This window comes from Poecilia formosa, unplaced genomic scaffold (assembly GCF_000485575.1).
Source record: "Poecilia formosa unplaced genomic scaffold, Poecilia_formosa-5.1.2 Scaffold279, whole genome shotgun sequence".
In the NCBI taxonomy this organism is placed as follows: domain Eukaryota; kingdom Metazoa; phylum Chordata; class Actinopteri; order Cyprinodontiformes; family Poeciliidae; genus Poecilia; species Poecilia formosa.
The window spans coordinates 509004-533551 of NW_006800218.1; the positions used below are offsets into that span (position 1 = coordinate 509004).

General features: G+C 39.0%; 1 protein-coding gene across 1 annotated transcript in view; it reads right to left on the reverse strand.

The window, feature by feature from the left end:
• Positions 1-24548, reverse strand: part of lpp (LIM domain containing preferred translocation partner in lipoma) — a 199289-nt gene that overhangs the window by 121799 nt on the left and 52942 nt on the right. The window contains exon 4 of the mRNA XM_007571364.2: positions 17116-17314. Within this exon, the coding sequence (XP_007571426.1) occupies positions 17116-17305 (190 nt within the window). The 5' untranslated portion in view covers positions 17306-17314. The remainder of the gene's footprint in view (positions 1-17115; positions 17315-24548) is intronic.

Sequence of the window (24548 nt, forward strand, 5' to 3'; positions counted from 1 at the left end):
CGAGTGAGTCGCTAATGAGAGAAGCAGCAGGAACACCTCCTTAATACGACAACTTCCCCTCCCTTTATTGAGCAATTACTTTTAAGTAGCTGCTTTGTGAACGAGGAATCCTAATCAGTGATTAAAGCTATTGGAGGGGGCCGTAAGAGGTGTAATTGGTTATCGGGCCGACCAGTGTTGTGGAGCAGACGATAAAGAGCCGAGCGATGGATCCAGCTGTGACACTCGCGCTAATATTAGACTTTGTTTTTCATATTAGCGATGTTTATGATTGGCTTTCGCGACCAAATGTGGCTAACTGTGGCTAATTAAATTTCCTACTCAAATTAAACCTTTAAATGTTCGTTGTCAGAAATTTCACACAGCAGAAAATCTTTTTCATTTCAAAGTAGTAGGGAGGATTAGTTACATCAGTAAGCGGTGAGGGAAGGAAGATTATACATTGAAGGTTGAGCATATGTTAGCAGATTTGCATATGTACAATTTCACCAGAGTTCTGTGTGTGTACGCAGCGGCCATCTGGCTTGCAAAGATTTAGGACAAAAGCCATGAAGTGCAATTCTCACACAAAGTGTCCAACACTTGACAGAAAGGAAAGGAAGAAAGAGGCTGCAAACTGAAGAAACCTAAAATACAGGGCGAGGGTGTTTTTGGCCGCACACAGTGGAAATTATCTCCCAACAACCTGAGCCTGATTTACGGGCTGAAAGCCGGAGTCGCCGCTGTCTGAGAGCCTCAGCGNGTTGTAGGATTTCTCTTTTGTCTTTGGTTAAATATCATGAACCATTTGTTTGACTGTACAAACATGTAAAATAAAGCTGATTCTGATATTAGAAAGCCTATGGTACTATAATCTTGGTGTCACTGATATTGTACTTTCACCTTGAGAAAAAATACTGAGTTTTGCTAAATGGCTTCATATGCCTTATTTAAAAGTTGTACTGAGAATTGCAAAAAAAAAAAGTCATTTACAGAATAAAAAGTTAACTTTTCAGCCTCTTATGATTTGAATCTTCTAAGATGATACCTTCAAAAGTGTCTCTAATGGGCCTTGTATAATTCAGGCATTCCAAATAGAGCCTTTCAAGTAGCTTTATAAATATTTCAAGAACTTTTCATACAGTAGAAAACAAAATTTCTCAGTGTCGCTATTTTCTAGTTTGCTGCAGCTCTCCTAAACACAACCAAGAAAGAAATTTGCGTACTTGAAGCTCAGCTGGGTTCTTTCATGCATGTTTTCTGCACACAGTGCCTTGGAAAGCTCCTCATGCTCATTGAACCTTTTCACATTCTGTCACATATCACCCAAAATCCTCTAAGTGTGTTATTGGGGTTTCATGAGACAGACCTACACAAACTAGCTCATGGTTGGAAAGCGACAGGGAAAAAGTGGTTTTCGACATTTCCTACAAATAAAAATGTACAAGACATGCATTTGCATTCAACCTCCCTGAGACGATACTGTCGAGAACCACCGTTCACTGAATATACTGCGGCGAAGTTGTTACGGGAATGCCCCTAAAAGCTTTGCCCACCTACAGACAGAAGGTTTTGAATTGAAAATGCTGCAAGTTCTGCCAAAGACTTCTAATTGGATTCAGGTTTGAACTTTGGCTGGGTCATTGGAACACCTAATAAAGCGTTGATCCATGTAGCATCAGATGTATGTTTAGGGCTGTTTCCTTCAAGCATGAAGGAAAACGACTGAAAATTGAACTGCTGGTTTTATTCACAAGGTTTTTGCAGCCTCTAATTCAGGGTTAGACAAACTCTAGTCCTTCAGGGCTAGCATGTGGAACGTCTGGCTTTGACACAACTGCATCAAATATTTGGTCATTTGCTGGACACTGCAGAAGTTCATTGAATGGTAAACTTCTACCATTCAGTAGGTGAATTCTTAAGGCAATTTGTTGCACCGGATTTTATTAAAAAGGCTAAATACAAAAAAAAAGGCAAAATATGTAGTTTTACTTCTACTTGTAAATTATAATAATTGGAAAATCGTGAAACATCTCATGAAATATTCTGTTCTTTTTTTAAGAGTTGTACATGTAAGGATGTGTAATCTCATAATTTACCTCGGAAATAGAAAGTATTTTAATTTCCACGTAAATACATTTATTTTATTCATCTGTCGAAAGACGTCAACAAAAATGCGTGCTGTAACTGAAGAAAACGTTAGGATACCCCATGCCCCAGCAGATGGTGTTATCCCATTGGTTGAAACAACTTCAGTGGGAATCTTCTTGTGTCAACATGTCAGTCTCTGACAACAGTTTCTTGCACTTTTGGACTTTCCATTTGTGAACTCTCAGCCAGTCCTTGGTCGATTTACTGGAATGTTTTGAATCATCGTTGTGATGCAGGGTCCAAGTTCTCCTTCAGCTTAATTTCATTAAAAAAATATCTACAGATAGTTGTCCTTTTTCTTAACCAACCCTCTGGTAGCAGAATTTAAGATTAATGGATGCAAGTCCCATGATGAGCATTTAAGGTTTTCTGAAACTTCCTTTAGCATCTCGTGGTCTGCTTCAAGAAGGCTAAATGTCTAGATGCTAACCCTTGCTTTGACTGTCCCACCCTGGTAGACTCACTTCACAGTGGAGTGGCTGATTTCAGAGTTAAATCCCCTTAAATCTCTTACCACACACATAAGCTGCTCCAGTCTTGTTTCTGAAGGCTTCAGAAAGCTTTGTCAATCTCAACATCATGTTCGTTCTCACTTCAACAGTCAGGAGCACACCAGACTAATTAAAGTCTGAGGTTTGAACAAGACAAACCTTCTGTAAAGTACTGAGTGTCAGCGTGTTCTCATCATATCCACCTGATGGAAAACGACTGTGTTTTTAACCATTTTAAGATTGAATACATACAAGGGGTGTTCTAATTTATTCATTACATTTTTCTTTTTTTATTATGGAAAAAAAGATTCTTTAGATATTAAAGTAATTGTTTTAATGTGAAACAATTCTAAGGATTTATTTACATATACAAAAAAAATTAAGCTTTGGATACTGTAAGTAATTACAACATGCTCAGATTTATTAAGTTAACTTAAGTTAGGCTGACTAAAATTGCACAAGTTTATGTTACTTAGTTAATTTAGTGAAATCTAAAAAACATTGAGGTGACAAGTTTGTATGTATTTTTTTAAGATTGGAGAACTAATTAGGTTTTGCAGAGCAGGAGGTGATTTGTCTTTCACTTGTTGACGATTGGGCAACATTGCAGACCAACTGGTGTGTAAAAGTGTCTGAATTCAAGCAGGGAGAATGTCTAGTTCTGTTATAAATATTACAAAAAGGAAGACTAAAATCAGACATATTTGCCATTCAATTGGAAATGTCACTTGTGTTTCCCCTGTATTTTACCACTTCTCTTTTCCAGGAGGAAATTCCTAAGCTGCCTTTCTCCTCATCAGTATCAGACATTCTTCTGGTCTCCACTGAAATCATGGCATATTTGAGATTTTTTTTGTTTTGTTTTTTCACTCAGAACAATCTTAAAGTGAATGTTTTGAACTGAAAAACTTCTTTGGGAAAACTCATTTATATTTTTACGAGTCACAACAAGAGCTCATAAGTTCCCACCGCAGCTGCTGCATTTGCTGAGAAGCATTTCCACACTCCGGCCAGCGCCACCAGAAATCAAACCCACTAAAAAAAATAAATAAATACAACAAACAAACAAGCAAAACAAAACAAAACAAAACAAAAAAACTTCCCTTTTACGTCACTTGATATGTTGTATTTGCAACAAATCAGAAACCAACAGAGCTCAAAGCAGGCGAGCTCCTTCTGTGCTCCAGGTTAGCGCGGCCGCTAATGGCATCGCGCTTTATGGCGGCGCGCGGCAAGCTGAATTCAGGGAGCTGCAGGAGGAGGGGAGGACGGATCCTGTGCTGTGAATGAAACTGACTCCATTTGCGACAATTGGGAGATGAAAGCTCCGAGTGAGTCGCTAATGAGAGAAGCAGCAGGAACACCTCCTTAATACGACAACTTCCCCTCCCTTTATTGAGCAATTACTTTTAAGTAGCTGCTTTGTGAACGAGGAATCCTAATCAGTGATTAAAGCTATTGGAGGGGGCCGTAAGAGGTGTAATTGGTTATCGGGCCGACCAGTGTTGTGGAGCAGACGATAAAGAGCCGAGCGATGGATCCAGCTGTGACACTCGCGCTAATATTAGACTTTGTTTTTCATATTAGCGATGTTTATGATTGGCTGTCGCGACCAAATGTGGCTAACTGTGGCTAATTAAATTTCCTACTCAAATTAAACCTTTAAATGTTCGTTGTCAGAAATTTCACACAGCAGAAAATCTTTTTCATTTCAAAGTAGTAGGGAGGATTAGTTACATCAGTAAGCGGTGAGGGAAGGAAGATTATACATTGAAGGTTGAGCATATGTTAGCAGATTTGCATATGTACAATTTCACCAGAGTTCTGTGTGTGTACGCAGCGGCCATCTGGCTTGTAAAGATTTAGGACAAAAGCCATGAAGTGCAATTCTCACACAAAGTGTCCAACACTTGACAGAAAGGAAAGGAAGAAAGAGGCTGCAAACTGAAGAAACCTAAAATACAGGGCGAGGGTGTTTTTGGCCGCACACAGTGGAAATTATCTCCCAACAACCTGAGCCTGATTTACGGGCTGAAAGCCGGAGTCGCCGCTGTCTGAGAGCCTCAGCGAGATCCCAAAAAAAAAAAAGAAAAGAAAGAAAAGAAAAGAGATTGTGGATTGTGTGTTGAGGTTGGGACCGTAGGTCCACATGTGGAGCTGAACTGTTAAAGTCACAGAACCGGAGTTTCGAGATTCCTGAGAAGGAAGGAACTGGGTTTGTTTTTAGGTCTGGCAAGACATCTTATCCAAGAGGAATCCTCGGCTCTGGCTTACTCTGGTATTCAACCCCATGCGGGGGTCTTCAGCCTCTTCAGGGTCAGTCGGTTCGTGTACGTATCGCTGCCCTGAGTCCCAGAAGATATGCGCGTCTGCAGGCTCAAACAGATAAGGTCTGCAGAAACGCATCACTAAACTGTAACAAATAAAAAAAGGGATAGTTCTGAAAGTGAAATACTAACAAATGTTTACAGTAAACTCTCTTAGCATCTAAATTTTATAGAAACCCCAGAGGCTAAAGCTAACGGGTAGTCCGAGAAGACCCAACACCAGAGGGGGCTTCTACTGACTTAAAATAAATACACACTGTAGTATTTCAAAGCAGTTCACACACTTTGATAAATCTTAAAAGGTTTCCTTTTATTGTTATTTAAAAAAAAAAGTAAATGATTATCTACACACAGCAAATAGAAGGAAGGAGGCGGTGCACCACCTGTGATCTTCCTGTGTGAAACACAAATTGAGAGAGGAAAATATAAACCACGTCCAATATAACTACACCTGAAACAGTTCAAGAGAATAAAGTTTTCTGTCAGGTAGTTTATTCTGATCGGAAACCTGTTACATCTCATGAAGTGTTTCACACAGGAAGATCCAATGTGGCGCACAGCCTCTTTCCTTTATTTCCTCGATAAATAATAATAGACTTCTATATGAACAACCACCCTGAAACAAATACTCAATTATCCAGTTCAGACCAGAGAAAATCTAATGTGGTCCATCTGCATTAAAAACTGCTATAAGTAAATAGGCTTTGGCCAGGAATACCTTGAAAAAGAGGTTTTTAATCTTAATGGACTTTTTATTCTAAAGGTTAAACTTTTATCTTGTAATTTTTCTCCTTATTTCTTTATTTTTCTCTTTACATTTATTTTGCTGTCACAAAAATACATGTAAAGATGGAGGCCTCAAAAATGTCTTAGTAGCCAAGTGTTATTGACCACAACCAACAGTTTTTAAGCAGACGGTCAACAAAAAAAAAAGGCATTTTTAAGCTAGGTTTATAGTTGACACTGTCCACCGCTAAGCATTAGCCTCGCATGCTGTAGCAGCGCCTGATTGTGGAACTCTGAATTTTTGTAAATCTGAAGAAATACTTCCTTCCTTATTCCAAAATCAGAGTCTCAAAAATATCTTTAAAAAAAAAAAAAAAAAATGGTGTCGAGCTTAAAGCTCGACACCATTGTGCAGCACTCATGCTAGCTTACAGCTACTTCATAAGAGCAACTGAATAGCATTTTGTGAAGATGAATCTCATTCTCACTCAGCTTTATGACACCTCCAACACTAAATCAGGACTCCAACAGTTTTAGGATTTTAACAAAACCTCACTTCAACAAATCCAGAACGTTGTCCTTTAAGGAGCCAGAAATGTGCAGCCCTTTCCACACAAACAGGACAAACTCTTTTTAAGTCCTTGGTGACAGTCCACATGTTTCATCTCCACATCCTGGACCCAAATGAGCTGTGGCAGAGGTGGAGAGCACATTGTTTTGACATAATTATGGACCAGTTTTTTTTTTTTCCCCATCTTCCGCTGGAGAACAGCAGCTGAGCCCAGCTCTTAATTAGTATGATATGTATAGAAGAGTGATTTATGACTTCATTTAGTTTGGAGATCCTATGGAGGGATTCTTTGGAGATGCTCTCTTTTTAAGTATGAAAGCAAGCAAAATTAGCTACTCAGTGAACGAGAAAAGAAACCGAGATCAGGAACGACAGACAGATTATCTTTCGCACATAAAAGTGAAGAAACTAATATTGAGAGAAGGGTTCAAAGCTACAAGCTTTCTTATCCGGGAGCCCAAACAATAAATTACCCTCACATTCACTGAAATGTGTGGTCTGTGAGGTTTTTCTAATGACTCAAAGAGATATTCATCAAAGGTGGGAAGGAAGTCTTTGTTGTCTTTTCTTCTAAACAAGCCTGAGAGAGGGTAAACGAAGCCAGTCAAATGTCACTGCAAGCAGCCGCTGCTGCGCGCACTCAGCTAGTTTCAGAACACGACACCTTCGAGCCGCTGCCATGACGGGAATCCTCCGCCGCACAACCGGGTCCTGTTTCTACTTTCACAGGGGATTTTCTCGTCTGTTAAAATGGCATGTGTGTGTCCAGGAGCATATGGCACACAATCAGTTTTCTTTAACTCTAAGAAACCTTGCAGGTTTAACTGCCTCACTGACTGTCATTCCTCTGCTTAAGGTAATTCACTTTAATAATGGACCAGAACATCCAACATTTTTACCATTAAGGACATTTTTATGACAACATTAACTGAACTCAGTCACTTTATCTTTGTCATTGTGCCTTAAGATATAAATCCTGAAGTGAAATAGAAGGACTTCATCGTTAAATGCTTGTATATATAAGGTCTAAGAAGAATTGAAGTTTGTTAAAATAGCAATGTGACGCCTGGGTTGCACCAAGGAAGCGATCTAGCAAAAGATTGAAAGGGGTTCCTGCTTTCTGGACGGTCGCCTCCGCTTTGAAATTCAAGAATTTGGCCGAACAAACTGAGAAATCTCGAGATAAGCAACAAATGGAAGGTTTCATGGTTTTAGAACAATAGAGAAGGAGCTTGGCTGACGCATTGTTTCGTTCTTTTGGGTCGACTCTGTCCAAGCCCTTGTCATGGAGTCCAACTTACTGGTCAACATTGTTAAATCCAGTCTGATAGAGAACAATGATATGCTGGAAAGCTGGCTTAGCAACCATCCGTTAAGAAATAAAGCAATCTCACCAGGATTTAGATTCATTTTAGTGTCGGTCACTCTATCTTTTTCTGTCATCTGGTTCATGGCTGACTTCATTTCAATAAAAAGTTCCTCAAGATGAAAGAATAGTTAGCATGGAATAACAGAGATTCACATTACAAACACACTGAATGTCTCCCATGAAATGCCTACAGATGTTTTCAGTCAAAACTAACAAGATAACAATTACTAAAACACTCTACTAATCAACTCTTTACAGCCAGAGAGAAGTTATTACCCAGTGTCAGACTAAGGAAATTCCTCCCCACCAAGCTTCCACAGTACTGCTGAAAAAAGAAAACGAAGAAAAATACTAAATGGTAAATCCAAATTCCTGCAGTTCATACTTGAGTTAAATGTTTGCTGAATCGGGAGGAATTGTGTCCTTGTAGAAGACACTTTTACAAAACTTTGAGAGGGCTTGGAGACTCAGAACTGGCCGAAGGTATTTTAAGAATATTTTTAATGAAGAATGTCTTGACTAGGAACTTTTACCTCTGCCTGACACTTCCTGATATCTGAGCACCTAGAATTTTTTATGCAAATGTTACCATAAAACTTGTACAAATCAAAAATAATAGACCATTGTCATTTTAATGTACCGGAGGACATTCACCACCCTTCAAAGTAACACGTAGATTATATCAATTGGTCTTTTTTCCAAAATGTGGAAGGCGTGGTGCAGTATTTCGTGGATTTTCTAAACTAAAATAATGAAATTCAACATGTAGTAGGCTGCTCCTTCTTTACATACAAACTCACTCAGCAGGAATTAGGGTTGTTGTCACTCATTTTTAGATTGAAAACGCTGGAAAGGAAAAAAAAAGTGTTTAGCTGTAAAAATAAAAATGAAAACCCACAGCCAGCTGCAGCTCAGTTATTGTGTTCTTAACTCATCAGCAGCATCTGAGGAAAAAACATATCATACTACAGGTTCAGAGGCGAGTGACAAGATTGGGAGAAATGAAATATTTCATTCTGGCGAAGTCAGACTTTAAACGTTTCAAGTTACAGAGCAAAAGATCGACGGGAATACAAACATAATACAGGCGCAAAAACAACCACTGTTCAAGATTTACACCCACTTTGCAGAAAGCTGCAGACACAAGGAGAAGTTGAGAGAGTCTGCTGTGCTCCACTTAGAGAAAAGTTGCCTTGGTATGAGCCCAGAGCGCGGGCCTGTGGTATCTACAGGGAGGCCGATCCACTCAATGGTGGGTTTCCTGTAAATTCTCCTGGTGACACCCATGAGGGACTCTGACATAACAACCGGTAGTCAGTTTGCCTCTGGCCAGTCAAGCAGGGAGGAATAAAAACAGCTTATGCACATGTTTGAACTGCTCTTAGCAAACAATTAGCAGCAGCTTTTGTTGGAACTTCGTGTTAAAGTTGCTCCTTTCCCCCCTTCTCACCCTCAAACTAAAAACAGCTCTTGTCGGATGTTTAACTTTCACTTTGATAAGTCTCCCCACCGCCCCGAAAAGAAAGAAAAAAAACAAACGTAGTGCCCTTGATGATTGGCGAGCCAGACATTATGAAACCGCGCCGAGAGTTACGTATTAGTCAGTAATTAAGCAAGTGGGTTTAGGGCTTTTTCATGTAATCCTATCTGCACACGGTAGATTCTTATCACTCAATATGACATTTTGAGAGAAGATGAAGAAAATGACTAATTTGTAAGAACGTTTAGCACCATTTGTTCGGCTCACACACGTCTCTAAATTAGTTTCAGACCGCCAAAAAACAAAAAAGAGGATTGTGAAGAGAGATCAACCTATTAAAATTTTATGAGTTCGCCTTCTGAAAGGTGAACATGACTCAAGGAGAAACCGTTTCGAGTGTCTGACGTCTGTCCTTGACATCACGTCTTGCACCGATACACAAACCTAGTCACCGGCGCATGTGACCCCAGGCTGGCAGCAGCTTTCGACTCAGCTATGATCGGCTATTGGCGATAATAAGAATGAAACGCATTTCAAAGTTTGATCACATACTTGAAAGAGAAAAGTCGTCAGTGTTGAAACAAAGGCGTCATGAGTGCAGGGTGTTATACTTGGGGTGGGAATGCAGGTCAGGTTTACGTGCGAGTCGGGTCAAACGACAAAATGCAGCGGCGAGAGCACTGCTCGGTTTCTCCAGCTGACCAGTTGGGGGCAGCACAGTGCCAGAAAAAAACAAAATTGCTTTTCAGAATTCTGTGGTGATTTCACCTCTTCGTCATCAGGTGCATTTGTGGTTTCGGAAGATATTTTTTAGACGTGTCATTCTCACTTTGATGAATTGGAAGTAATTTTACATCCAAAATAAATATATAAATAAAGTCCAGGGTTTCCCCAAGTGTATTATAAGCCTGGCGGGCCACCAGGCTTTACTTGCAGCCCCACCAGGCATATTGCATATTCTAAGACTTTATAGTTGGTGTTCAGGTGTTAATTTTACAATAACACATGATTATCAAGTGATATTTTCAAATTTCCTGTCAACGTTTAACATTTTTTAACTCAAAAACACAACGGGGCGCTGGATGGATGGCTGCTCTAGCGCCCAACCACCAGCCTTAGCAAGTTTTCTGGGGGAAACCTTGAAGTCTATCCACATAAAAATAATAAAGTATTTCGAGTCCATGTCTTAGTTAATATTTTACTTTGTGATTTAATTTATTAATTAGTTTCTTATTGTGACAGTCCATCTTTTCAAGTTATTTTCAAATAGAAAAACGCCCTTGTTCTACTACCTCTCTACAGATAATACATATTTAAAAAAAAAAAAAAAAACACAACTGACCTTCACATATGTCTTCCAGCATATATAGGATAACCCTAAACCCCAGCATGGGACCTGATGTAAAAAATTTTAAGTAAAGGGTCACCGTCTGAGACTTCGTGCGCTCCTGCTGGGCTTTAATCAGAACAAGTATGTCCCTTTAAAAAAAAAAAAAGAAGATGAGTGGAGCCAAACCTCGGGCCCCCCCGCCTGCACAGCCTCCTTTGTCCCCACAATAAACACGGCCCCTGACTGCTCACTGCAGCCCTGATGCCGGCCCCTGCTAGACAAAAGACACATCCACTCGCTGCACCAAATTGAGTTATTTTTTATGCTAATCCCAGATTTTTTTTTTATCAGACAGTTCCCCCCACCCCTTACTTGGCATAGAGGAATTAAATAAAAAAAAAAAAAGGAAAATGAGAAGAGACCCCCGATTATCTGTTCATAAAGATGTCTTATCCCCTGACAAGAAGAGAAGACTGAAGAAGGCTTTAGCGCTCCTGTTTGCACGTTCAAAATGCCGATGCTAATCTAAATCATATTAAAGACACATATTTAACCAGAAAATGAACGCGGATTTTAGCGGACGCATCACCCAAAACCTAATCAGATCCGAGCAGTGTGGAATGCAAAGCATCTCCTAAAGCGCTGGCATTGCTTTCAACATTAAAGTCCTGCAAAATGGATTCTTGAGCAAATCAGTAAAAACAAATATTATCAACGGTAATATTCCTGACTCTTTTAAATAATAGTGTTTCATTAACCCTGTGAGCATGCAGACGACGAAGAAAAGCTGCAAGAGAGGTGATAGGAAGTGATTTCTGCAAAATAGGGAAGTGATATTTCTGCCTTAAAATGAGACAAAACATTTTACTACTAGAAGGTTACAGTATTTAGTTTTTTGCAGACATTTACAAAAAGGAGTAAAGCATATATATAATCCAAAGAAAATCTAAATAAAACACTGGTACCTCTGTTTCATGAGAATGCAAATCACTACCTTATTGATTAAAAGTAAGTAAAAGAAATGGTGCAGAGGAGGTTTAAAAAAGTTCAGTTTTATTTCTGTAAAAAGCAGGGGGATCCTGCTTTTTCTGATGCAAAAGGTTGGAAGTGTTTCCATAACGGCTGCTTATTATTTTACATGCAGCAGGTTGCCATCACAGGTCTCAACCTTTTCACGCCAGCCGACCTTCACAGAAGAACTCTGACCCATTTAGAGGTCAAATTGTGAATCCCGCCAAAAGAAAAACTGAAATAAAACTAATTTACACAACTCACCCAAAGTTCCTGCACTTTCATTCAGAGTTAAAAGTAAGACGATTGCATCACGTCATCCTTTTTTTTTTTTCCCAGAAACTAAAAGGAAAACCCAAGAAGTGACTTCCCTTTCCGGAAACAATTTATTTTTTTGCAGCTGACCTTTCCATCAGCCTTTTAAGAAGTGGATCAAATATACAAACACTCAATATTTTAGGTTTATTGTTACACGGAAGCAAAAATCACAGCAAAAAACAAAAAAAGTCCTAGTCTAGGTATTCCAACTGCCAAAGCTACATTTTATTTTGAATAACCTAGATATCCTCTATGACAAAAATCTTTGAAATACATGAATTTCCGTGAATAATTTGGAGTTGCGATTCGCAGAAAAACTCTGAACCGCAATTAGACGGGGGTTCAGTGTAGCTCTGTGGAAAAAAATATCCAGTTCTTTCATAAATGAGCTGCTGATGTCACTTTACCACAATTTACTGATATACTGCTTTCGTCTACTCTTCTTCACTTGGCATGAAATTGGCTTAATGCAGTGTTTTTCAAAGTGATGGTCATTAGGTGGCGCTAAGGAGGCCTCAGAACACTGGAGGGAAGATGAGATGCTAAAACTATTGAATCTAATACATTTTTTTTTACCATAAATGTTCAATGACTTTTTTTTAAATCATAAAATCTAACCTGTTTACCTCAGTCATCTTTCTGATTGGTTGGCAGTAAAATTCACCAAGCTGCTTTGCTCCTAACGTACCAAACGAGGAATGGACGAGTTCCTGACCAGAAAAACTTGTTGTGACAGCAAAAGCCCTCTAGGATGCGCAGCACTTACTTTGACACCAACTGTGATAAAAACAGGATAAATCTGGTGCTGTGTGATCAGCAGATGACTTGGTGTCCAGTTGTGACACTGTGTAAACAAAGAGCCGCTTTATGTCTGAATCCGTTTGTACTTTCAAAGGTCCAATGAGAAATATGCTGTGAACACGATCCATTATGGATTCTATTGAAAATCTGGCAATAAATTAAGCAATAAGCAGCAATAAATGCGTCTTCTGACACATTAGCACACTAACCATTTGTTAGCTGGCCTTCTGAAAAAAACAAACAACCAAACTGATTAGCGTCGGCCTACGGCAAGTTTTTTTTTTTGTCTTCAAAAATAAAAAGGGTTGGATTAACAAGTTGTTTTAAAATCCATCTGATTTTGAGGAAACCTTTTGGACATTTTTCAGGAAACGCTCACTGGGAGTTCGTTAGCTGAAGCCGGGAAACAAAACATGAAAAACAATGACGCTGCTGCAGGCGTCGGCGCCACAAAGTCAAAACACTGCAAACTCAGAATGGACGTGCCAATGAGCTGCTGAGGAATCTGACTCATAATACACACACCCAGCTTAAAAAAAAGGGCTAAAAACTTTATTCAGTGTCTCCACGCTGCTGACAATTAAAGCTGCAACAGAAACTGCAATAATACAAGAACTTTTCAGGGATAAACCGCTATCATTATGGTGCTATTATCAAACAGATGATACAACCGGTTTTGTTCAGCTTCTCAAATTGCCCTTCACTATAACCTTGAACTTTGTCACAGAAATTATTTTGAGTTAATTGTTTTGATTTTTTTTTTTATTTCAAACAGCTGGAACAGCAGTTTTAACTAAATAAAACAACTTTCTAATGGTCTCTTCTGCTGATAATGACTTGTACAGAGGAAGTGAATCATTTTCTGTAGATTAGTTCTTAAAAATTCAATTTACCAATTCAATTTTGACAAGCTTCGTGCAAAATTAGGAGGAAGGTATTAGTGCTGTAAATCAGGTTCGAGCTCACACCCTCCAAAAAAAAGGGGAAAAAGTAAAACAACAAAAACAGAAAACTACTAAATTTTGTTGAAGACTTCAACAGATTTTAAGTCTCCATAGAGCTAGAGAGAACTCCAGTTGGAGCAGGAACAGGGTGATGGAAAATCACGGTGGTTTCAGAACTATTGATTTCAAACTAAATTAAATCACGCACATGGTTTGCAAATTTTAAATTCATTCCATGTTTTCATGATCAGAAAGAAAATTATTTACAGAACTAGGTCAGCTGCAGTAAGCAATAAATCAGTTAATCACATGATCCATTGAAATGAGCTCAATAACTTCTATTTGCACAATTTATTGTTTTTCTCTTTTCTCTCTTTCTACCAAAAACTGGATGATAAACGTCTTCAGTCTGGTGTTCTGGTTCAGTCTGGTTTCAACCAGACCACTTTTTGACAAACACTTACAGAGACTTCATAATTCACTTTATTTAATGCTTCTGTTGTTCTACGTATTTTTGGATTTTTAAAATGTCTTCCACTTTCTGTGTTAAATGTTCATTAGAATTTAAAGTTCATTGATCTTTGAGAATGTCTTCCTGCATTATTTTGCCATTATTGTTGTATTACTTGAAAATAATGTCAAAACAATAAGATTATCATGTACCACAATAACTTCTGGGACAATTCATCGTCCAGCAAAATGATTCATTGTGTGATGCTTAAACAGAAGTAAGATGTGTGTGTAGCAGCCTGACCATGTAGTCACATGATTCTGTCCTTTTGAAAAACTATTGGTGACTTTTGTGAAGGTTTTTCAGTTTACAGCAGCCACTCACTCCTAACTGGAACGTTGTTTAATGTCTCCATAATGAGTCAAAGTCATTTCATGTTCCTCAAGTAGAAACCAACCCAGCTATTCTCACCATTCAGAGAAACGACTGATGCAGCTATTTCAATGGGTTTGTTTATGTTTGATTTCCTGTTTTACTCTGCAAAACTCTGTTTTTGTCCTTCAATTAGAAGGATATTCATCAGAGAGCAAATATTTGAAAATTACCTTTGGTTTAATGTAAGAGTATAGAAACAAAAATGTTTTTTGTTTTGTTTGTTTTTTTTTTCCAGACTACATATGTAAGATATCTCCTTACTGAATCTCTCTAATAGCCGTGTGTTAAACGTCTTGTTTCTTTTTGGGGGGTTTTCTTGTTTGTTTGCCCTCCTTTCAGCGGTGGGCAAACCTGAAAAAGCAGCCGTCTAAGAACAATTTTCACAAAGCCAACATCTGCAGCAGAAGGAGATCTGAAGTCAAACCGCAAACCCCCACTGACAGCCGTGTTTTCAGCCTCACAGTGTGATCACTACACGCCGAATTTCATAACCGTTTCCCCTGTTTTGGAAATCTAGGTGCTCTCAGGGGGGGCTTGAGGGTAGACGTTTAGATAATGCTCATGTTACAACATATCAGCCAGACAGGAAGTGGGAAGACGCACGGCTGCGCGCCATCGCCTCTGTGCCACGTCCCGCCGTTAGAACATCTTGGACGCTGGAGACTTCACAACAAATTCTGAAAAGTTTGCAAACGTTTCTAAACGGCAGACGACTCAAACAGAGCGTCGCATTTATAACTTATTAAAACATGACCTTGCTTTTTCAATTCAAATGAGCAATCCTGATGGCTTTGACTTTTCACCGTTCTTGTCCATCTGCAGCCTACTTCCTGTGTTTTACCATACTCTTATTTAAATAAAATATTTTTGATATAATTTGCATAAATTGTCCCAATGTTGTTCCTCTTTGAGTCAAAATCCTGAGCTTGTAAAATTAGCTTTTTAACATAGCATGTTTTACCTTTAAGAAAAAAACAAAAAAACAACAAATGCCTCTCCTGGAGAAAACACCAAGAATCTTTCATAAATATGCTTTTTCTAAAATAAAATACCCCAGTTATCATCTATTATTCGCTCAAAATTATATTACCCTTTGCAGATAGTTGCTTTTTTTAAAAACTTGAGTTTTACAATTCAAAAAAGAAAGCTATTAGCTTAATATTTCAACCTGCACTAAAGAAAATTTAACACCCACACACTCACTACGTGCAATTATCGTGTTGAAAGTAAGACAGAAGTCTTTTTTTTTTTTAAATAAACCATCGTGTCCCCAGAGACGTAAAAAAACAAAAAAAACATTCAACATAAGGCTTCCTGAACTCACACATGACTGCAAACCACAGCACTTGCACTGTTTATTCAGTATTATTCATGCAGGAACTCCACCTCCCTCCTTCCCTCCCCACATCTAAAATGTCAATACCGTCAACTGCTCAGAGTCCCTCATTCTCACCACTGTTCTTAAATTAACGCCTCTAACAGAGCCTCACTCCAGGACGGGCTCAGTACAACGCCGTTACAACGGCTACACAGGAAAAATGATGCGAGTCAGCACCTTTTTAAGCCACGCGCCATTCTGACCTCTTGAACTTTCTCACGTTTTATCATGTTACAATCGCAAACTTCCATGTATTTTATTGGGATTTTCATGTGACAGATTAATGCAGAGCAGTGCATAATTGTGATGTGGAAGGAAAATGAAGCTGAAGAAAGAATAATAGTCCAGTAAAGAATAATATTCTTTACTGGACTATAACAGAAAACACTGTTCAATTATTAGAAATAGGAATATTGGACCCGTGATCCAGTGCAACCCGGTGTTGCTGGCACTTTCTACAAAGTGCCGACTACAGGAGACTATTTTTTGAAATAAAAAAGCTGAATATTACTTATCCTTTATGAATACTTTAGCAAGTCACTCTACATTTATTTATTTATTTATATTTTTTTTTCCATTTTGAGCTCAGGTCCTCTGAGTTTTCAAAAAAGGCTGAAAAGCTTTAGCTAAACCTCCTCAAGGTCTAGATGCAATAGGTTTTGTAAGACTGAAAAAAAAACCTAATTGAAAACTTGGAGACCTACTTTAAAAACATTTACCAAAAGGTAACAATGTGGAAAGACACAATTAATTACAATGTTAATTTCAGACAATACTAGACTTAATAAAGTTCATCTACAACAGACAGAAGATTTATGAATGCCACACCCTCAGCTGGAAAAAAGAAAGTTGAGGGATGCGGACGAGCATCTTCAGTCTGAAGATTTACAACTTAAAAATAATCTATTAAAGGGGCAGTATTACATAGAGTCCTTTTAAAGCACAATCAAGTAAGTATGCTACCATCAGTTGTTATAAAAATGCTTTTAATACGACTTAAAAGAAATAAGATTTAGTAATTTAAAGCCTTGAAATTGGGCCTCAATTCAGCTCCACTAGGCATTTGCTAATTGCTCCAGGCTAGTCTGCAGGAGCTGGGTTAGAAAACCGCTTCAAAGGTGGAGCTAGGTCCAACCAGGCGTTTTGCACAGCTGAATGGTTGCCATGGGAGATTTAAAGGTTTCTCAATCATGCAGGAAAAAAAACAAACTCAAAGCAACAATCCAGGTGTGTTTTTGATGAATAACACTTTAACAGGATGCAAAGCTTAAAAAGGTCAACCTTACATAATCCTGCCCCCCTTTAATAATTTGCTTGATATCAACACTTTTAGGCATTTCTTTGTTTTGTTACCTGCAGGGTCAGACAGGCCGGCGTCTCCCATCTGTTTGTACGGGTTGAACTTGGGCTTGGGTGCGACCATGGGGGCAAACTTCTTGGGGGCCTGCTGCTGAGAGACGGAGATGCTGGCGCTCCCCAGAGACGGAGTGGTCTCCATCCTGGCAGCTACCTGTCCGCTCTGGTCATTTGGTGGGTTCCACATGGCTCTGAGCTGAAAAGACACACATCATCAAACGAGATCACTGGATCTGTCTCACACATACGCACAAACACACACACACAGCAAATAACTGAAGTAAAAATCTCTCTGGGTTCTGGAGGTGGAAGTAAGTGATTATTTCTGTAGATTTCCTTCCCCCAGGCCCCATTAAGATTGTGCAAGATTTAAAGCAGCTGGCAGATTTACAGTGCAAAAATAAGAGAGCGAAGGCGATGCTCTTGACACGCAACAACGTGTCCGTTCTGATAAAGAACCTAAAGCGGAGAGGAAATCACTTTGAACCCTGACTGTGATCGTCGTCTGCGCTCGCAATGCCTACACGGCATCAACAAATCAAAAGTGCGATACGCCAGACAAAGAGCGGCGAAAAACAAAGTATTTTAAAAACAGAAAGAGTATTGAAAAATGATGTAATTCATATGTAACCAAAACATTTTTAAGTGTTGACAGCTGTCAAAAAAGGAGATAGAATCAGTCGTTGGGGGAGATAGGGATCATTCTGATTTATAAACCATGAAGGATTATGAATTAGATTATGGGAGTAATTCTTTTTTCTTTTTGTTTTTTTTCCTGTAAGAAATAATTAAAATCTGTGATCAAAAGTGCCAATTTGAACCGTGCGGCATTCAGACTTTATTTAAAATGTACATGGTGTACACTACAGTTACAGTACAGAGAACATCATCACCAGACACTAATACGACTTGCAGACGCTGAGGACACACACATGCAGTGTTTCACCAGAACCTTCTGAAATCATTTGAAATATTTCAACTATTTATGCACCGCTCTCTCTCTCTCTCTCTTTGTCTCCTTTTTGTTTGTGTTTTGTTGTTCTGATGTTTCTTGCTTTTTATTATCCTCACTCCATCTGATGCGGGGTTTGTATTCTTTCTCGGGAGCACGGCAGACAAGCCCACGCGCAATCATCCTTTAATACCTGCTCAAATCCCCCTGCGCCCCCCCTGCCTCCTCACTGGCTCTTAGTTATGATTTCTTTCCTCCTGCTCTGCGTGCTGCACAATTCAGATGAGCGTCGCTGTGTCACACCCACCTGTCTTTGCAGACCAACTTCTGTACTTTCCCAACACAGTCATGGTAAATAGACTAAGACATGGATCACAGCGCAACCGCTTCGGGGGACAGAGACAACCACCGCCATCAAACACAACTTGGGTTGGGTGATGTGGACTTAAGGGTTTTATCACGATATTTTGTGGTACTATTGTGAAATTGATAAAAATGACGATAAGAACTATTTATTACTTATTTTTTAGGTAACTGTGTGGCTGTAACTGCATGGCCCCACATACACTGCTCTCGAAAAGCATGTCAAGAAGTAATATACATCATTAAGATGCACAAAGTAACTTTTTGGTATTTGAAAATATGTTTTTCACTGTTTGTTCCAGTCTTTGAACAAAGAATGGAAAAAGCAGTACAACTAGCAATCTCCATAATTATCACAGTCTTGAGAGTTTTAAACATAATTTAATTTAAATTTATTGTGGCAACAGTAAACCAGAATTCTAAGTATATCAATAAATGATAAACGATATGATAAATGCCACATTCCTAATCCCAAGAACTACCAGGTTGCACCAAACCAACACTATTAAGTGATGGATGTAGTTACTGAGAGAAGACCAAGTTGACTATTTTCAGTGTCACTAAGATGTTTGAACGCTGAAGTCAGAAGAAGCAAACGGACGGTTGTGAGAAACTTCCAGGAAAATAAAGCATTTTTCACATGTCAGTAAAAATGAAAAAGAAAGAAGGAGAGAAAGACAGAGAGACACGACTTTGAGCAGGTAACAGGAAGGCTGATCATTTATCATCTTGAACTTAAAGTTCTGAATTCAGTAGTAGTGGTGCACAATATATTGGCCGATGTTAGTCACTTTTTAACATATCTGTATCGGCCCAATAAGTAAATAGGTGCTAATATTAATAACAAACATTTATTTGCATCTTATTGATGTTTATGTATGTTTTTCAGGTTTGTGGTATTTATTTCAGCACAATAATAGTTCTGCAGGATTTGGAGTGTTTACCTGAAGGAAAGGAAATGTCAGTGGTGTGGTTATTTGTCATGGTGTTGAAGGGTTGGGAACTATATATAATATCTGTATCGGTTATCAGCCATAGGGGCAACAGTAATATCTGACATTATATCGGCCTAAATGTTCACATCTGTTCAGCCCTGTTTTCTAGCATACTCCTATGGGAACTAGGCCTGTCACAATGACAAATTTTGCAGGACTGTTCCAGATTGTTCCAGAAGTTATTGCGATAAATGATAATATTGTTTTGAGACCATTTTCAAGTAACATAATAGTAATTGCATACTAATGCAAGAACACATTCTCAAAAATTAATCAATTTTAAATTGTAATCAGCATTTAACGCTGGAACCGGAAGACATTTTAAATATCTGAAATAAATAAAACGGAGACAACAAATAAAATGAACTGTAAAGTCCAAAGCACCAGACAGAAGACTTTGTCATCCAGGTTTTGGTGGATGAAGAAAGAAGAGAAAAACAATAAATCACAAAAATGGAAATCGAGTTTGTTTTAATGTATCATGCGATTAATAGAGTCAATGATTATTGCGACAGGCCTACTGGGGACGTTTGCTTATTTTAAAGTTGTTGCTAAGCTTCCCACACTATTTACTGATCTAAGATCCCAGAGAGAGTTTTCATTCTGTATTAAAGATGTTATAACCCTGTTTTACAGTGTTTGACATTGCCTCTGCTCCTGGCATAAATAATAAATAACCATTTACAGAAGAACGGTTATGTTCAATGATGTTCGCACCTCTTCTTATTGGCCGTAAGACATCTCAGAATTGGTTCATAGCTGCGTTTGCAGGTGAAATTCTGATCGCTACATCTCCAATTTGCTCAGGATGATTTATGTTGCTCTCCATCAGGGTCAGATTTTGGAAAAAAAAAAAAAGAGCTAGGACAGTTCCATTACCAATTTCTGACCTAAAAGTAGGCCAGCCCTTTGTCATTTGCATAAGTCGCAAATGACTGAATGCTCTTTAAAATGGAATACAGCACAGCAACAGGTTTTCCGTCATTCTTCTGGTGATTTATGACGACCACAGCCGGACGGTTTAGATTACCTTTATTTTTAAAATCCCATAAGTGTTCCATGTCATTATCGAGCCGATATACTCGTCTTGCTCCTACCGGACAGAGAAGCTTCGTCTTGTCCAATAGCTTTTGTTTTCCTGGAGGCTCACATTATCACGTCTGCTTGGACTGTGCAGCCACTGTGGCAATTCAGACTCACTTCAAACCCGAACCACTACAGATCGTCAGAGCTGAAAATGTTGACCTTGGTTTCCTGAAACGGAGGAATATTTCAAGTATTCTTCGGGCTGCATTGTTCAGCTGAAAATCTGGATCCTACAGTTTGCTTCTGAAGAGAAAACACAGCTTTGCTCCAATAGGACCATGTCAGAGTATGTCTTTTTGCAGCGTTTGGACTTCATACAGATAACCTCAGTGCCTTATTTGATAAATCCGACCGCCTGTTTTTCTTCAAACTATTTCCTAAGACTTTGAAGGTCAGTTGAAGCAGTTTTCTTCTGCAGCATTTACTACAAACTAAAGTCAGTGTAGCTGGCAGCGACTCGTTTGCAGTAAAAAAGCTTAATACGGAATTGCCATGACAACATCTCAGACAAAATTTTGACTAAACAAATGCACTGGATTAGGATTCTGTAATGTCATCTTGCCATGTGTGCCTAAGCATATTGATAAAATGGGTCTATGTGCCTTTAGACAAGAGCAAATTAAGATTTTTCATGTTTTGTATAAATATGTGTTGGTTTTGGTGGACCAGGTGCTAAACAGTATCGGGATCAGAGATGTGGAATTTACAGTTTTCTGCTGTGTCAGGACTGGGTGTGTTACTTTTGCCATATTCTCACTCTTTTGCTACGTTTTCTTCATATTTTAAGATCATTTCAGGGTAAAATCAGAAATTTAAATGCCCACAAGTGGTCAGACGATTTTAAGCCAAACCAATCAGAAACCTGGGCAAACGTTTAGTTTTACTTTCAGTTTCAAGCACCCTACAGAGCATCTTCATAGTGAAATTGAGCAATGTCACCATTGGGTTACTGCAGCAGTATTTGAGCCAACGGTTGAGTAATTTTGGTAGCAGTGTTGCACATATGCAGCTTCCATGGTTCCTTCAGCAAAATTTCTCGACATGTCCAGAAAAATCCATGGCAGCCTGACTTATCTGGTCAAATGCTCCAGTAAGTGTTACTTCCTGTGGCGCTGTGTCTCCCTGTGCGACACAAGGCAGATATGCAATAGTGTGAAAGGGGTATTACAAAGTACAAGAAAAGGTTTGAGGAAAAAGTCACTTTTGTGCTTTTAGTTTGTCTCCATATTTCTTTGAACTTCCGCAAGCTAACCCCACCACAAAAACACGCACGCACACCCACCACTCACCAGAGCACATACACAACACTCTAGTTAAAGTGGAGGCTCATAAAAAAGAAAGGCTTTTGTGATTGCCGGGGCAGTTTGAGATGACTCTCAGAGGCGTGACAGCACATTAAACAGTTCGCCTTACGAGGGCACTGCAGTCAGAATGTCTTCTATCAGTCGTTTCTCTGCACTTTTACAGCTGTCATTGAGAAACTGCTGCAGGTGCTTCTGTCACATTAATCTTTCATATCCACCAAGGAAACTATCAAACAAAGCCATCCGAAAGAGGACCACAGAGAGTACGGAGTTCTAACATAAAATGGCAGGGTTCAGAGATTTTTTTATTTTTTTGTTCAGGAGAAGGCTTGACATGCTTTCTAGCAAATATTCTCTGAGGCCTGTGAACCGGATCGCGTGCTGAAGACATAATCAAAACCGCAGACACCAGAGTGATCGGAAGCTCCCGTAAAAAAATAAATAAATAAATACAACGCTGTGCCGACTGCCGACTGACTTGACTGTCAGCGTCTCCTCGTGCCGTTTTTAAAAGCTCCGCTGCAAGAATCTGAAAAGCTGAACATTTAAGCTGAGGTTAAACCAGCTGATGCATAAAAGAGCTTTTAATTTTATAGTCTGTAAAGAAAGTGAGGTTTCTTTCTTCTTTATCCTAAAATAGTTAAATGCAACCGTTCCACACAGACATGAACTGCTACATCTTCCTCATTCAACCACAAGCAAATCTTTTGTTTGTTTTTAAGGGAAAAGTTGTTCCTAGTGTATTCACTTGAATTTCAGAAAGTGCAATCTCGGAAAAAAGGAGTCAAAAGGCGTATGCCTGTTTTTGCTTGTGTTTTCCAGTAATAGTTGAGTCTGAAAGGTTAATTACTGACACTAATCAGTTAAGTATGTCGAAGTAAAAAAGCAATTCATGGTTGGGGGTCCTGGACCTCAGAATCATCTTTCTTTGTATTGCGATGAGTAATATAATTGGCAACTTTTAGGAGGGTTTTTAGGGGGAAATGTGGTTTTTTTATCGATTTGAAAAAAAAAAAAGGAAAAAAGGGTCTTTCTAGTAAATGACCCAGACGAGAGCAGCTGAGTCGTAGTGGCAAAGGAAGAATGAGCAGTTTGGTATTATTCATGGGCTACCAGGAAAAAACAATATGAATCAGTGATGATAAAACACTATAAACCTAAAAACCCGTTTGCATGATTTGACAGATTTTCCACTGAAAACAGACACTATTTCGTGTCGTGTTTAGAAGGGGTTTTGACCCACCTAAAGGTCCAATTGTAGACTTTTTTGAGCAATGTTTGTGTGTTTGGTCTTAAGTTCTTTGGTAGTAAATGTTTAAGGAAGGCCATCGCCTTACAAGTAATGTTAAATGTAGGTGAACAAAGTGAAGAAGCAGTGTCAGTGTATTCCTTGTTACAGAAGCTCAGGAATCCTTTTTGCAAAAGGTTCAACGTGCATCTGATCTTTGGTCAGTTTACTGTTTATTACTGTGTGCAACGCTCAACTGGTTTGCAGACAATGAAACGTGCTATGGCAATAGTCATGCTTCCATCCAATTGGCATGTGAATTTTGAGCAAACTTTTAAAATGTGGAAGAAAGTAAAATGTGAATTCCTTCTATTTGATTGGAATGAATCGACCAGGCTACGTTTGTAGAAGTTGCAAACTAGGATTGGCAAGACATGTCTGAAAAATGGCGAGTTCTTCTTTCTGAACTGGAGATTCGGACTTAGAAATTTTTTTTGAGTTGCGGGCACAAACCCACCAGTGGATGGGAGCATTCTGGCCACTCCAGGCTGATGGCCATCCCCTCTATGCTGGAAGTCTGGACTCTGATTTGCTACATCAAAACTTATTCAGTAGACATGTTTCCATCTCCACTTTAGTTTATTAAATATTTTCCGAAAAAGGCGAGAACCATCTTCAGCGTGCGTAAAAACGTTTTTGCAAAATTGAGGAAGTTAATTTTTGTAATTTCCATTAAATGTTTCTAATGCAATACTTCAAAATGTGTGGAACATTTATATCACAAAGACTACTTGGAGTGCAATAACTGATAGATAATATATTCAAAATGTTGCATGTTTCATGCCAATGTGATATTTAGTCAGTTGGACAGAGTGTCATGGCAGCAAATGTTCACACCGGACAAAAATGACCCCAAATCCTAAAGGTCAAAGATTGAAGGAGAAAAAAAGAAAAAAAAAAGGAAAGGAAGATTCTCCAACATGAGCCCTAAACCTTACCGTCTATTTTCATCCATGTACAAGCAACGTTATGCCCTGGCAGAGGTTTTCGCAACCAATCACAATGTTATTTTCCTTACACGTATTTAATTAAACATATCTCAGAACACGGACTCGTCCCAGAAAACCGAAACATGAACTAAGACTAAAAGGGTAATTACGATCCCTTTCTCCCACCTTGGGCTTCCTCCCATGAGTAGATAACACTTAAAACTACACAGCTTTTGGCTCAGTAACCACCGATCAAAACAGTGCCTCAAACATGCACTGCAGACATGAAGACAGAGACACACTTTGGCTGGCAGATTCTCTCCAAATAAAGGCCTGGAAGGCGACTGGGACTTTGCACTCGCAGTTCGTGACGCAACCTGCGCAGGATCAGCCGTGCGGAAGGAAAACACTTTAAAAATTAAAAACTCCCATCTGCAAGAGGTTGTTGCCAAGTCCTCCCATGCATTGGACTCGCCCTGCATTGGAGCGCTGGTTGAATGGCTGAACAGGTGA